This window comes from Myxocyprinus asiaticus, chromosome 18 (genome assembly GCF_019703515.2).
Source record: "Myxocyprinus asiaticus isolate MX2 ecotype Aquarium Trade chromosome 18, UBuf_Myxa_2, whole genome shotgun sequence".
NCBI classification, from domain to species: domain Eukaryota; kingdom Metazoa; phylum Chordata; class Actinopteri; order Cypriniformes; family Catostomidae; genus Myxocyprinus; species Myxocyprinus asiaticus.
In genome coordinates this window covers 16,401,311-16,417,208 of record NC_059361.1, presented here as the reverse complement: position 1 = coordinate 16,417,208, position 15,898 = coordinate 16,401,311, and the positions used below count along the sequence as shown (strand labels likewise).

Genomic DNA, 15,898 nt, shown 5'->3' with positions numbered 1-15,898 from the left:
AGTCATCGCTGTGCTTTTGGAGAAATTTTGGAAGGTCAGCCACTTCTGGGAAGGTTCACTACTGTGCCAAGTGTTCTCCATTTGGAGATAATGGCTCTCACTGTGGTTCTTTGTAGTTCCAGAGCCTTTGAAATAGCTTTGTAACCCTTCCCTGACATGTATTTCAATCACCTTTTTCCTAATTTCTGGAATTTCTTTCGACCTTGGCATAGTGTGCTACTGGTTTAGACCTTTTAGCCAACTTCATGCTGCTGAAAAAGTTCTATTTAGGTGTTGATTTGATTGAACAGGGTTGGCAGTAATCATACCTGGGTGTGTCTAGTCCAGCTGAACCCCATTATGAATGCAGTTTCATAGATTTGGGGATTTAGTAACTAAGGGCAAATACTTTTTCGCACAGGCCTAGTTGGTATTGGATAATGTTTTTGCTTCAATAAATAACATTATCATTTAAAAATTGTGTTTTGTGTTTACTCAGTTTGCCTTTGTTTTATGTTAGATTTTGTTTGAATTTTTAAAACAATTTAGTATGAGATATACACAAAAACAGAAGAAATCAGGATGGGGCAAATACATTCCCACAGCACTGTACACATAGCTCTGCCATATTTACCTCTTATACCTTGAAGGATGTGTGATTGCAGTCATAATGAAAAAAATAAACAAATGCTTAAATAATAAGTCTTCATCACTTGACAGTTCTTTGTAATCTGAGTGTGCATTTAGTATGTCTTCATTACACTCATCTGGGGTTTTAGTGGTTGACCTGGACATTTATAGAGACTCTGATGTCATTCACTATGTCATAGTACTCGAGGTTGTCAGTTTTATAAAGAATATCGAATAGATTTAGCTTCTTTCTTGGCAAGTACATTAATGCTTTGTCGTTAGGATTTGGTGACAAAGGTTTTTACATTGATGCAGCCTTAATCATTAGAAACTTAGAGTGCATGATAATATAAGATGAAGAAAAAAGAAAGAAAGAAAAATGAGATTAATGGAGAAGAGATTTTCTTCTTTATTTTATGTAATATATATTTACATTTTTAAATTATGTCATAACAATGACATGCATCACAACACCACAATCACCACTGACAACAATAAAAGTAATTCATATTTAATAATAATGTTGTTTCATTAGCTAATACTGATTGAGGTCTGGGAACTAATGAGCATTTATGGTTAATCTATGTTATAGCACCACCTGTTAGTTCAAAGATGTCAGAAATTTGTAGAAACAAATTTTAATATAAAGACTTATTGACAAAGACTTACTGTTTCCCTACAAATATTTTTTTTTTCTGTTTAATCATCCGTATGTGTGCACTGACATGCCTCACATACAAAGTACACTATTTACTCGCTGTATTTACATAAAGCTGCCATTAAAGTTCCATTATTCCTCTCTTCTAACTTTTCAGTGCACAAAAAACTGACGAAAATAATGAGATAACATGAATGACCAACTTTTTTAGGTTTTAAAACAAGTAGCTACCTCAAAGACTAGCCTTTTGAAGTTTCCCATCATGTGTTTTTAGTGTTCCTCTCTGGTTTTATGAGAATAATGTAACATTTCAGCACAAATATACTCAACAATAAGCCACAGGCAGATGACAAAAATGCAAAAATCTCTACCGCAACTGTGTACTTGCCAGGTAAACTGATATAAGCAAGTATAAATGTTACCCAAACAGCACAAAATATAAGCATACTGAACGAGATGAATTTGGCCTCATTAAAATTATCCAGTAGTTTTCTAGCTAAAAATGCCAGAACCAAACCGATTGCTCAAAGAAAGCCAATATATCCTAAAACTGCATAAAATGCAGCATCCGAGCCTGTGTTGCATTCTAAAATGATATTTTTATTGTTATACTTCAGAGCTTTATCAGGAAATGGTGGGTTTATTTGAAGCCAAAGTTTACAGATGACTATTTGAATTGCAGTGCATGAGAACACGATTCTTTGTTTAACTGGCCCAGTCTTTCCAGCCATATTATTTCCTGTCAGTGTGGCTCTGAAGGCAGTGACAACTACTATGGTTTTTCCCAAAACACAAGAAATGCAGAGAGCAAAAGTGACCCCAAATGCTGTATGATGAAGCATACATGACCAGACTCTTGGCTCCCCAATGAATGTAAGAGGGCAAAGGAAGCACAAGAACAGAGCAACAAGTAATAGTGAGCTCAGCTCTGAAATGTTTGCTTTCACTATAGGTGTTACTCTAAAGTGTATGAAGACAATCATAGTGGCTAAAGTAAGAGGAGCTCCAAACAATGATATTTTAGTCAGAATGATCCCCATAGTTTCTGTATAAGAGATAAACTCTGTACTTTTCATGACACAGGTGTCTTGTTTCTCATTTGACCAGTATTCCTCAGGATAAAGAATACAGTCTGCTGCTCCTGTAAATTGGACAGAAAAATCATTAAAATAAATTATAATATTGGAGTAATTAGTGATATTAGGAATAGTTCACCCAAAAGTGAAAATTCTGTCATCATTTACTCATCCTCATGTTTTTTCAAACCTGTATGACTCAAAATTAGATGTTCGGCAGAAATTTAGCCTCAGGCAATGAAAGCGAATGGTGACTGAGGCTAACATTCTTCCTAACATCTCATTTTGAGTTTCACAGAAGATAGAATGTCATACAGGTTTGGAACATGATCTATGATGACAGAATTTTCATTTTTGGATTTATTATTCCTTTTATGTACGTAGGCAGCACAGATGAATGGGTAACAACACCTGTTGCATTTGATATTGAACCGTCAGCACATGGGATGCAGTCAAAGCAGCACACCAGCATTCCTTTGATTTGGGCTTTTCTTGCCATTTGGGCAGGTGTCTGAGCACACTGCTTTTGGTATCTGACAAGTAAACATGTCAGTATTAGCCAATTTACAATCAAAGAATGTGAAGTCACACGTTTAAGTAGGAGTTTTAAGTACCAAATTTCCTGTGTTCCAGCAGATGCCATCCTCTTTAACTCTAAGTTTAAACGTTCCATATGTGGAGGTGCTGAAATAGCCCACTGCTACATGTTGCACCTCTCCCTGTCTTAGCTGCCAGTTTATGACCTAATAGGATGCAGGTGGGTCTCCGTTCTCATCAAAGAACACATTTTCTCCATATCTATCCACAAAATTCACTCTCTGCAAGTGATCACTGACCTTAGAATAAAATACAATAGTAAATTAAACTGAACTATTATTTTTTTTTTTAATTTTTTTTTGTTATTTAAATCCATAAATGAAACAGTTTGCTCACCAGTTTAGGAGTTATCTGTGAAATATTTTGACATAGTCTTAAAACATAATTTTTATCTATTTAGCAAAATATCAATTCATGAATGTCGTGTGCAATTGCATTCACAGCTTGATAGACATTATATGTTACTCTCAATTGTTACATCAAAGAATTTGTCTGTGAAATTAAGATTTTCTTCTCCTGTGCACACTTGGCTGTTGAGTGTGACGCTTGCAGATTGCAGCACATAATTAAGACAATGTCTACAGCCAACCATTGTTTCCCAGAAGTCACTGATAAAAGCAGATTGTGAGTTAGAGTAAGGACTGATGTTTTTCAGGAAGAATCCTAGATTAGGAATAGTCATCTTTTGTACCACAGATCCGTGCATCCAAGTTACTTGAACATTTCAGGGGTAGAGGGTCTTGGTGCAGTTACCCAGTATTCATTTGCCATACACTGAATTCCTGTGATGTTTTGTTGCACAACTTCTATCATTAGAGGATACAGATCTCCTTATGGCACAAAGGCCAGGTTCACTTTTACGGTAGATTGTTTTATCAATTCAACAACTTCAAGGATTTTACTCTGGGGATATGGTTTCAAAATTGTGCCAACAAATGCAATGCAGACTCCCATTTTCTTAACTTCCTTTGTGAAGGCTGAAATCCCATTACTTCCATAATCATTCTTAGACCGTAAAGCTCCAATCCAGGTCCATCCATATTGCTTTACAAGAGTGACCAAAGCTTTTGCTTGGTTATAATCATTCGGTATTGTACGAAACAATTATGGATATTTTCTTCTGTCACTCAACCATGCACATGAAAAATAACTTACCTAGACACATATTCAAATTATGCAGTTAGTTTAATGCAGTATGACAACATTAAGGACATTTAAAATGATTAATTTGACCTTTACCATTGGCATTCTGAATGATCCAAGCATTCCAGCTATAGATAAGGACTGGGATGATCCTGATTCAGCTACAAGAGCTGTTAAAGGAGAGTGACATTAAGCTGTTGATTCCTCTCCGTCCCGCTCACTCACCAGTGTAAAAGCCGCATGTAAAACATTAGTGGGAGAAGCATAAGAGTACATTTTTTTATAGCCCAAAGAAATATCAGGAAGCAAAATCTCAGTTTATCTCATCTATTGTAAACATCATGACCTGAATCCAACAGAATTCCAATGGGTAGGTCAAATCTGCATTGAAAATTTGAGGAGAACAATTATGCATGGCTAATTCTTGCCAATAATTTCATTTATGAATCACAAACATTAGAACTTACCCCTTGCAATTTACCCTTGGCCTTTTTCTCTTAAATGAGGCAATTACATTTTCTTGTTCATTAAAAATGGGAAATATTCCTCCAATCATGATGTCCCCTGATTTAAAAATATAAGGTATATCAAATTTACCAAGCAGCTGACATTTGAAGCCCCTGTGCACATATAACAGAGAGCAAAATAGGAAAATGTAAATGCTTCCCATTGCTGAGTGGAGGCTCAAAAAGAATAATGCTGAGTTATATATAGTATCTCTCCTACCCATAGTGACTATTGGTCCATTATTACTGAAAGTGTGCCACCTTGAGATTTATATTTTCACTGGTGAGTTGGAGTAGCAATATGGGCACACAATTCTAATTTTGTACATTTAAAGTGTCTGTGCACAACATTTTAGAGTGTTTTTTTGTGTGTTGGCATTCAGTCTCCCTTTCCACTAAATACAATCTTATATTCAGTAAGAATAATGCATTAGTAATATTGATAATATTAATAGAAAGTGACATTAAAAATTTTAATATTTCAACTGTTGAACTGTGCCTACTTGGGTTATTTAATAGGTGTAAGATTTTTATGGTTAAATGGTCAACATGTTTAGCATAAAATGTGTTTGTATGTACAGTTCATATGAGTCAAGTCTAGTTCTTTATTGTCAAGTGCACAGATAAACAGGTTACACTGTAATATGCAATTCTTTGTGTTTCCATCAGAAGCTTAGCAATACATGTACAGATAGAAATAGTTAGAATACTAAAGTATGTTACATTTCTGATTACACTGGGCCTGGGTAGCTCAGTGGTAAAATACGCTGGCTTCCACCCCTGGAGTTCGCTAGTTTGCTATTTCGAATCCCAGGGCATGCTGAGTGACTCCAGCCAGGTCTCCTAAGCAACCAAATTGGCCCGGTTGCTTGGGAGGGTAGAGTCACATGGGGTAACCTCCTCGTGGTCACAATAATATGGTTCATTCACGGTGGGGCGCGTGGTGAGTTGGGCGTGGTTGCTGCGGTGGATGGCGTGAAGCCTCCACACGCGCTATGTCTCCGTGGCAACACGCTCGACAAGCCACGTGATAAGATGCGCGGGTTGACGGTCTCAGACGTGGAGGCAACTGGGATTCATCCTCCGCCACCCGGACTGAGGCGAATCACTACATGACCATGAGGACTTAGAGTGCATTGGGAATTGGGCATTCCAAATTGGGAGAAAAAGGGGAAAAAATCCACACACACACACAAAAACAATTCTGATTGTACTGTATGTGTGTATGCACTGTGACACAAATGTGATATAATAAAAAAGGGCCTCCTTGCCAAGAACAGTGATGTTAGATTAGGTGTCAGATACAGTATTTGTGCACTAATTTGACTGTACTGTAAAATTAACACCTGCTGAGATTTCATTTGAGTTTAATTTCAGTATATTGACATATATTAGGTTACCTGTATTTATCCATTTTGTGGCCCTGTGCTGAACTAATAATAAAAATTAGCTATGAACCCTTTGAAATTTCTGTTTTATGCAAGACTTTGTTATAATAAACCATTAAGGTTTTAAATGTGACTTATCAGTTGAAAATATCCCTCTGGAAATCAAATTACCAACCCTCTGATATCTCATTTGTTGTTTACATCCAGGGCTGCATGAATGTATTTTGTTTTTTGTATTTTGTTTTTCTTCTACAGGCTTTGAGGAAGTTTATACTTGTTTCTCTAAATTTACCCTCCTTCTACTCGGTCAGAAAGTATTGAGGTAAAGACTACTATCACATTCATCACTTCTCAATATAATGCAATGAAAAGTACCTTTAGTTTGGGGAAAGCACAAAATTTGGGGCCTATGTAATTAAAAATTAACAGATTGTTATTTTTCAAACTGAAAACAGCAATTGCTTCTTTGTAGTTAGAGTTATTATGATTTCTGCCTATTTCTTTGCACAGTTTTTCCCTATTGGTCTTATTATTATAATAATTTAACATGTTCACTTCATGGTTTGGAGTCTCTTTACTGTCTCACTTACATTGTTTCATACTGGGTCAAAGTTTGTAAAATTCTGAAAATACAGAACATGATTTGCCCATTGTAGTTACAGTACCAGTAAAATGTACTGGCAATTTTCTAGTATTGCATCTTTAAAGTTTTTTTTTTTTTTTTTTTACATTTACATTCGATATTTGAATCTAAGAAATTAGTTTCAATTAGTTTTTATTGTAATGCATTTTGTGGCCATATATCTTTATATTGTTTTATTTTATATTTGAATCTGATCCTCTAAACCAGGCCAGCTATACCTTAATATTGCTGTGGTCAACGCTGTGGTCAACACTAATAACAGTTAATAATGAATTATATTCTTGTCATGACACACATTATTGCATGGACGTTCAACACTGAGTAACAGGCCACAGAAAATATTATGCTACTTACAAGAAACATCAGAATAAATCTTAGTACAACAAGTAGCACCAAGTGACCCAAACTTGGACAGAAACCAATATCTGTTAGCAAATCACATTCGAGGGTCATCTTTACTTGGTTACAGTTCATACTCATGTTAAACGAAAGGGATTGTATTGAAAACCAAAACACACAGACAAGGATCTCTGTGAGAGTACAGGCAGGAACACAGAGTCTCTGTGGCAATGGCCCAAACCATTTCATAACATTACTGCCTGGGATTGTAGCTTTGAAGGCCAATAATACCACTATTTTTTTCCCCACAACGCAGGAGATACAGAGGACAAAAGTGATCCCAAATGCTGTATTGTGAAGTTTGCAGGAACAACCACTTGATTGCCCACTAACAGTAAGTGGATTCAAAGAGCACCATGAGATTGTAAAAAGCAGTAGAAAACTTAGATGTGAATTCCTGACTCTGTGGATAGAAACATATCTTTGCTTATAGCTTATATATGTCAGAACTGCTGTATGACCAAGTAAAAACATGAAAACAGTCATTAGCAGCACTGCCATAATCCACTGATGAAACAGGCCTCTGTTGAGTAGTTGAGTGCAGATCTGCCATTGTAGTGGACCGATATCTACAAGTGAAAATTAAATGGAAAGACACGTTAAGTTGGATAAAATACCAAAGTCAATTCAATAATTGAATGTGCTCTCAATGCGTAGTAAACCACAAGAGAAAAATAGAGGTCACCTTTTTTGTTCCTCATGCAGGTGAGCATATATGATCTGTAACTATTTTTATCCATCTGATTTAACTCCCTTTGTTGGTCCTGTGAACATCTCCATATGTGTATAAACTGTCAAAAAAGAAACAAAAATCATTTTCATACAGTCATTCATACTGTATATAATATGTCTGTCTTTAAAAAACAGAGAATAATTAATTTAGAGTTCACTGCAGTCATTTTCTGTAGGACAACATGTAGTAAAGTACATGCAAGTACATGTTCAGATCAGAAAATCTGTAAATTTTCTGTACCTGGTAAAATTCAGTACAGCATTTGCCAGTGCTGCTGTCACCATTTAAAGGGTAGATCATGCACAAAGATCTGTGGAGTGACAGTACACACTTGCAGCACAGAGTAGTACAAACACAGATCGAGGAAGGCATGGTCAAGTGATCTGTCTGCCAGGGAAAGACACTGATAAGTGCTTTTACTGCTGCTCCTGCAACTTTCACACATGGTAACAACAAAGTCAGTCCAGGGACATTAGACTCATTCAGAAGGTCTCCCTCAGTGAAGTTTGTTGACATAAACCAGGCCCCAGTGATATTCATCTGCTCCTCTTTGAGGAAGCACATCATTACTTCTGTGTGATTTTTGACATTGAGTTCATACATTAGTTGGAGTGTGTTTGTCCAGACATTGTCTGCGAATGTACAATTTTTATGGACATGCAAGAAGTTAATGTCCGTATATTTTAAGGACAGGAGACACACATGAGAGTCGATTAAACAAGAGCTTGAAGACTGATGGACAACCTAGACCAAAAAAAGAACAACAAAAGAAAACATGAAACAAACAGACCGATTTATGATTAGTTTCAAGTTTCTTTTTGGTTTTTCAGTTGTTCTTTTTGATCAGCTTTTACATACACAGATTCATATCACACAATTCATATCACATTTTTTGCTAAATTTAAAGTATGTTAGTAGCAAACATTTACATTTTCATTTATGCATTTGGCAGACTCTTTTATCCATAGTAACTTACAGTGCATTCAAGGTATACATTTTATCAGTTTCCCTGTGTTCCCGGGGAAATTCCTAAATTGTGTCCAATTTACACTTTGCATTTTAACAGCTGTTATTGCACATTTAACTCTTTCCTTCACTTGAATTTACTCAAGCATTGTGATTTGGCAATACTTACCTTATGTAAGCCCAGAATAGTCTGGTTGGGCTCCAATGTGTGCTGTTCACCCAGACCCATGATCTGTCTGTTCAGGAGTTTACAGAGGCAGAGTACTGGCCATCTGAAAACCTGCACTGTAATCACTTCAAATTTTTCTACAGAGAGGATCAGCATAAGTGTAGATTGACATTTTTCTACAAAGCAGCTGAAAAAAGAAAACAATTAGTAGATCTTAGTCATTTCATTTACTTCCAAAAATATTGCAGGAAAGCAAATGCACATCATTATTATAACACTGCACAGTGGAGTCACATTTAAAATTTTCGCTCAGAGTTTTTTTTTTCTTTTTTTTTTTTTTATATCTCAATACCATTCCATGACATAATCACATATTAACCTTGTTATAATATCCATATTATTAATGTAGCGTTATCCAGCAGTTTAAAAATAGACTTTCTCATGCTGAAAGTACCCATTACAATTTTTGTAAGAGCATGAAATCATTAATTAGTAAATGTAAATAAAAAGAGTAAATAAACTTATTTAAAATGTAAGTTTGAAGCAAATCATACCCACCCTCTACATGTCACCAGTACATGAGCAAATTTAAAGGCTGTGCTAAATTTGATATCTTTGTCCTCTGAAATATTTTCATTTTGTCTCTCAGCATCTCTTAGGCTAAGTGATCTACAGCAAGGGTTCTGTGCTCTTGTCAGTAGAGCAAGTAGAAGCACAGTGACTCCTCTCATCTCACAGGCTGAGCTGGTTAAGAGTTCCTGTTCAGGGTAGCTTCCTATCTATATACTCTGTTCAAGTGACACAGGAGGAAAGGACAGTTGATGTGAAACCCAAGGGCCAATTTCCAGAGGTAAACATTACATTGCACAAACACTCTTAGAAAATATTTGGTTTTATTTAAGCAGCACACTACCTGATAGCAAATCCGAACTTTTATATGAATCAATCTTAAATCATCATATGGCATACTATATTGCCTTAATTATTATTATAATTAATTTAATAATTAAAATGATCCACTGTGTAAAAAATATTGAGTGTCATTTTATTTGGAATAAGCTTGTGTGTCATTTTAATTTGGAATAAGCTTTAAGTTAATACATTTATTAACTTAAAGCTTATTCCAAATAAAATGACACAATCATTTTTACACAGAACACAAACATTTTGAATTTTGCAACAGAATTACCATGGACCGCTTATGGACCTTATTAAGGGTAGGCACAATAAATTCACTTCAAATGAAATATGACGTCTACCTTGACTAACATACAGGATCGTGATCCCCATAGGCAATGTGCTGGATGTTGGAGGTATGGCCTGGCAGGTAGTGCATGTGCATCTAAACATTGGCGCTTATGTGTGGGTGACCCATGTTCAGATAAGGGTTTTTTGTATGCCCATTTTCTTTATTCAACCCCACATTTTCCCCATTGTTTTCTGTCAGATCCACACTGTACGGTCAAAATGACCTGCCTTTCACAGTCCAGTCAAGGCAAAAAAAAAAAATAAAAAGATAACTAACTAAATAAATAAATGTATACACTGATGAGTTAAAACATTATGACCAAATAATATGCTGTAGATCCTCCGCGTGCTGCCAAAACAACAACGACCCGCTGAGGCATGGACTCTACAAGACCCCTGAAGGTATCCTGTGGTATCTGGCACCAAGACATTAGAAGCAGATCCTTCAAGTCCTGCAAGTTGCAAGGTGGAGCCGCCAGGGTCCCTCCTCGGACCACTTTCAGTAGGTAGTCACCACTGCTGACCGGGAGCACTCCACAAGCCTTGCTGTTTGAGAGATGCTCTGACCCAGTCATCTGGCCATAACAATTTGGCCCTCGTCAAAGTCGCTCAGGTCTTTACTCCTGCCCATTTCTCCTGCATTCAACACATTGACTACAAGAACTGATTGTTTGCTTACCTTCTAATCTACCCCGACCTTGACATGTGGCATTGTTAGGAGATGATCAATGTTATTCGTCTTACCTGTGATATGTATAATCAATATATTGATAAATGTTTTCTTATTATTTGCTTTCATTCCATGCATTGACCTTTTCATGACATTCTTTGTGTGTGTGTTTGCCTGAGATAAGTGAAGTGTGGAAACTTGTGTTTCTGCAAGAAGTGCTGATGTGTGACAAATCGCCGACCTTTGAGTGTGTTTCTGTGTGTGCAAACAGATGTCTCATGACTTGTGTGGTTTAAACGGTATAAAAGTACAAGTACAGCTGTTGTTTTGCAGATTTCTCTTCATTTGTATATCAACTGGTGCTTGCTTGAGCTCTAATAAAAGCCACTCTTTGGAGCTCTTCATCCTCTGTGTACTGTGTCTTTTTCTGGTTTAAGGGAGAAACATCACTCTGCTCCAACAACCCACTCTGATAATGCCTAAAACATTTTTTTTTTTTTCCCAGCTACTATTTTTTATGACTTGAGTGTTTTTTGGTATCAGCTTTTGCTAGTTTGATTGTTAAATTACTGTTGAATATTTGTGTGAGACAGATTTCAATTTTATTTTTCACACTCATTTTAGTTTACTTTTATTCTATGAGAAACCTTTTATTTTGGTATTTCTTCACCTGGGGAGGATTATGGGTAAATTGTGTAGACTAACGGAGAAGAGAGAGAGAGAGGTTGTGTCCAAATATGCATACTTCCCTACTAAATAGTATGACAAAAGCAGTATATCAATAGAGTAGGTTGTCTTAATCCTCAGTGTTCATAAAAAGCGAGAAACACCCAGATGACCTACTACATCCAGCATGACTCTGAAGTGCAGATCCACTGGCCACTTTACTATCCCATAATGCCACACAAGCTGTGGAGACGTTATATATAAATGCTGAATACCACGAGAACCATGAGTCGAGCAGCTTATTTCATCTGTAAGTGCTATATATACATGTACCAATAAAATTGTTCCTTGTGGTTAAATTGTACTTGTTATTTTCGCAGTTGATGTTATTACGTCATATATTCGGGTCATGGGACAATGCCCACATTACCGGATTAATTATGTCCGGAAATGTATTTGTACTACTCACCAACATACCTAAAGAGTGTACTTTTTTAACAGCAGAGTAGTACATACTCAGTGCATACTCTGACAGAATGCAAATTTGGATGCAACCATAGGGATTAAATTGAGTTGCTCCTCTCCTGCACTTCAGAATTTCTTTTTGTATTTTGCCCATAGCCGCTAATCTTTTGAGTCCCAAGTCATGCGTCTTTGTGATATCTGAAATGTTCACAGACCATTTTCAAGCCCTCATGCCCATTCGGAATCTGCACACACAGATTTCTGCAGATTTGGGACGCCAATCATTCATAAACTTCCACACATCCACCAAAGAGGAAAAGGCCATCCAAGCTGTTATTAGTGTCTGGTCCAAAAGCCAATGTCTGTATGGGTTAGGGGTGTGTCAGTGCCCATGGCATGGATAACTTGCACATCTGTGAGAACACCATGAATGCAGACAGACATGTAAAAGATTTGGAGCAACATATACTGCCATCCATCATAGTCTTTTTCAGGGATGTCCCTGCATTCTCCAGCAGGACAACTTCAAACCACATACTGCCCTGATTTCAAGTGCATGGCTGTGTAAGCAGAGATTGTGGGTACTAGATTAGCTTGCCTGCAGTCCTGACCTGTCTCCAATTGAGAATGTGTGGCGCATTATGAAGCACACCATACGGCCACGAAGACCCTGTACAATTGTGCAGCTAAAGACCTACATAATGGATGACTGGGGGAAAATTCCACTTTCTAAACTTAACAAATTTGTGTCATCAGTGCCCAAATGCTTAATAGTGTTATTAAAAGAAATGGTGGTAAACACTCGACTGTTTTTGGAGCGTTGCAATCATCTGATTTGAAATTACTGTATATTTTGAAAAAAATACTGAAATTCACAAGGAAAAACATCATATAATGTGTAGTTGTAGTGCGTTCAATATAGCAAAGGGTGAATATAATTTACAAATCACTTCTTTTTGTTTTTGTTAGCATTTTTCGTACTATCCCAACTTTTTCGGAATTGGGGTTGTAAATCAAACACAGTCTTCCTCCGATGCGAGCTGCCATTTGATTACATTAGTAGCAGTTATCATTCGTCAAACAAACAGCTACTCAAAGAGTCTTTTCAAGCACATACTATGTTTATTTTATGTAACAAACAGCCTAATTGTCACCAAAGTACCATGATAGCAGTTAACAGCTTACATATGCACAGCCATCACATCTAAATGCACAATCTTCCCATGCACGCAGCTAAGTCTACTTATTAGGTGCAGATGCAGTTTTTATTCACACAAACAGCAACTCAAACAATCTTTTCAGGCATATAATACCTTTGTTTTCTGAAACAGACAGCCAAACTATAACAAAAGCACCACGATAACAGTTTAAAACTTGTATACTCCAGTGAAAACATGCTGATCAAGCGTGATTATCCGATACATGCAGCCGAGTCTACATAAGCGCTTGTCACACACACACACACACACACACACACACACACACACACACACACACACACACACAACACACACACACATACGCACACATGAACGCATGCACACACACACACACACAATGTCTGAGAAGTCAAACAGTGCATATAGGCAAACCGGACTGCTGATATTATTTGTTCATTTGTTTTTTACAGCTATAAAAACAAAATAAAGAAACCAAATACAGTACAGCAGACATAACCCATTTGTTCACATGTTTACTATATTATATACAGTATTGTTTTTTTTAATGACAAGAAATCTAAAATTAAAATTAAATAAAAAAAATAAGAAAAATGCTCGTCTACACTCTGCCCACCTCTACCAGCTGTGCAGTGTCACTTGCAAATATAATTCACTCCAGGGGGCACTGCAGGGGAATTTAGACCCTACTCATAAAAAGTTTCATTTGATAATGCTTTCAGCACCCATTAAGACTGTAGGACATTCGACGCAGTTTAAAGGTGCACTTAGTAATTTTTACTTCATTAAAAAAAGTTTTATTCCCAAATAAATTAACTGTAATTTTGATATGTACAAAATCATGACCACTCACATGAGTTGAAGACTTCAGTCATATCAGTAACTATATAAAAGCTGTTTAAATCTACATTGAGAGGGTCTCCTCATAGGGACCACCATGTTAGGATCACATGACTAGTCGAATACTACTCGATTAATTTCAGTAACCACCCTTTTATTAGAAACTTTCACTCATGGATTAAATTGATCATGGCTGACTCTAAATAGTACATTTCTACAATGGGATCAGTAACTGAAAACTATTGCATTTGAATGATGCTGCATCCACGCTACTAGGTGTCAGTGTAAATCCAAGGCAAAATGCACAAAAAGTTACTAAATACGCCTTCAACACATTTAAGTATGTTCAGCATCCATTTAAGCATCCATTCCGCAGATATCAGTAGATTTCTGCAGGTCAAGAAGAGTAGGATGGTGGTAACAGGCAAGGAGGAAGAGGACAGAACAGACATTTTGAGATAGGAGTCAACTGGATGTCAATTGGTGGGCCTACTCATCCAAAAGTGGCAAAAGTTGAAACATCCTTTGTCTTAATAAAAAGGTTACTTAAATACAATTACTTAAATTAGTGTTTAAAGAGTATCAAAAAAGCAGTAAAGAAGGAAATACATTTTCTGGTGGATGTGAAGGCAAGAACTCCTCCCTTATCAGTACATTTGGTTTCCCCAATCCAGAACAAGTGTTTATGGCATTGTAACCTTGAATATTTAGCCTTAATATCAACATACAGTATGATAGCTTGTTAACATTTTACATGATTGTAACAAGGAAGGACACCGGGAACTGGATCCTTCAAACACAGGTAGAGAACTTTTAATTGACGACTTCTCTGGTTTACAGCTTCACAATAACTCATCAGCTTCACAATAACTCATCAGCTTCACAGTAAAGTTCTCGACCCAGTCTCTCTCTTCTGATCTGGTGCTGGCATGGTCCTTTTATGCTGCTCTCCCCAATCTCACTACAATTAGAGACAGGTGTTAGTCGTAATTTGGCTCAGGTGTATGCACCCTTACTGCTATCTCTCTCCCTCAACGGACCCTCGACCACGCCCCCGCTGCCACATATCGCCACCACCCGACTCAGGCCGGGGAGATATCTGGACTGCCTACCACTCCCCCCTCCATTTCTGGACAGGAAGTCGGCGACAGCCATCTGCACTCCCAGTCTGTGGACCACCTTGAATTTAAAAGGGCTGGAGTGCCAGATACCACCGGGTGATCCACGCGTTGGTATCCTTCATGAGGTGGAGCCATTGGAGTGAGGCCTGATCTGAGCAGAGAATGAAGGCCCGTCCCAGCAGGTAGTAAAGGAGAGTGAGGACCACCCACTTGATTGCCAGACACTCCTTTTCTACAGTGCTGTACTTTGTTTCCCTCAAGGAGAACATTGTGGCTGATGTACAGCACTGGGCGCTCCTCCCCCTCCACCACGTGTGAGAGTACAGCCCCCAGCCCCCTGTCTGAAGCGTCCGTCTGCAATACAAAAGGAAGAGAGAAATTAGGTGCATGTAAAAGCGGCCCCCCGCAAAGTGCAGCTTTAACCTGCGTAAACGTCTGTTGGCACCGCTCCGTCCACTGGACCGGGTCTGGAGCTCCCTTTTTAGTAAGATCAGTCAGCGGGCTGGTGACGTCCGAATAGTTAGGCACAAATCTCCTATAATAGCCAGCCAGCCCCAGGAACTGTCTCACCTCCTTTTTGGTCTTGGGTCTCAGGCAGGTCACAATCGCCGCCGTCTTGTCAATTTGGGGATGCACCTGCCCGTGGCCCAAGTGGAACCCCAGTTACCATACCTCCACCCGCCCAATCGCGCACTTCTTAGGGTTTGCTGTAAGCCCCGCCCATCGCAGCGACCTCAGAACCGCCCTCAGATGTTGCATACACCACTGCCAATCATTGCTATAAATGATAATGTCATCTAAATAGGCAACGGCGTAAGCCGAA

General features: G+C 37.8%; 1 protein-coding gene and 1 pseudogene across 1 annotated transcript; both read right to left on the bottom strand.

The window, feature by feature from the left end:
• Positions 1-1,527: 1,527 nt before the first annotated feature.
• On the bottom strand, positions 1,528-3,408 carry LOC127455848 (extracellular calcium-sensing receptor-like; annotated as a pseudogene).
• A 3,220-nt stretch (positions 3,409-6,628) lies between these two features.
• Positions 6,629-9,619, bottom strand: LOC127456367 (uncharacterized). The gene is made up of 5 exons (XM_051724814.1): positions 9,446-9,619; positions 8,888-9,074; positions 7,993-8,496; positions 7,705-7,810; positions 6,629-7,588 (listed from the first exon to the last, which is right to left on the bottom strand). The coding sequence occupies exons 1-5, from the start codon at positions 9,616-9,618 to the stop codon at positions 6,894-6,896; spliced, it is 1,665 nt and encodes a 554-aa protein (XP_051580774.1). The 5' UTR covers position 9,619; the 3' UTR covers positions 6,629-6,893.
• Positions 9,620-15,898: the final 6,279 nt, after the last annotated feature.

What these genes read in the sequence shown, in the direction of transcription:
- LOC127456367 (XM_051724814.1), bottom strand. Translation starts at nt 9,618, where the DNA reads ATGAGAGGAGTCACTGTGCTTCTACTTGCTCTACTGACAAGAGCACAG. An exon ending in CTATTCTGGGCTTACATAAG is followed by an intron (nt 8,497 to 8,887) that starts GTAAGTATTGCC and finishes TTTTTGGTCTAG; the next exon opens with GTTGTCCATCAGTCTTCAAG. An exon ending in GCTGTACTGAATTTTACCAG is followed by an intron (nt 7,811 to 7,992) that starts GTACAGAAAATT and finishes CTTTTTTGACAG; the next exon opens with TTTATACACATATGGAGATG.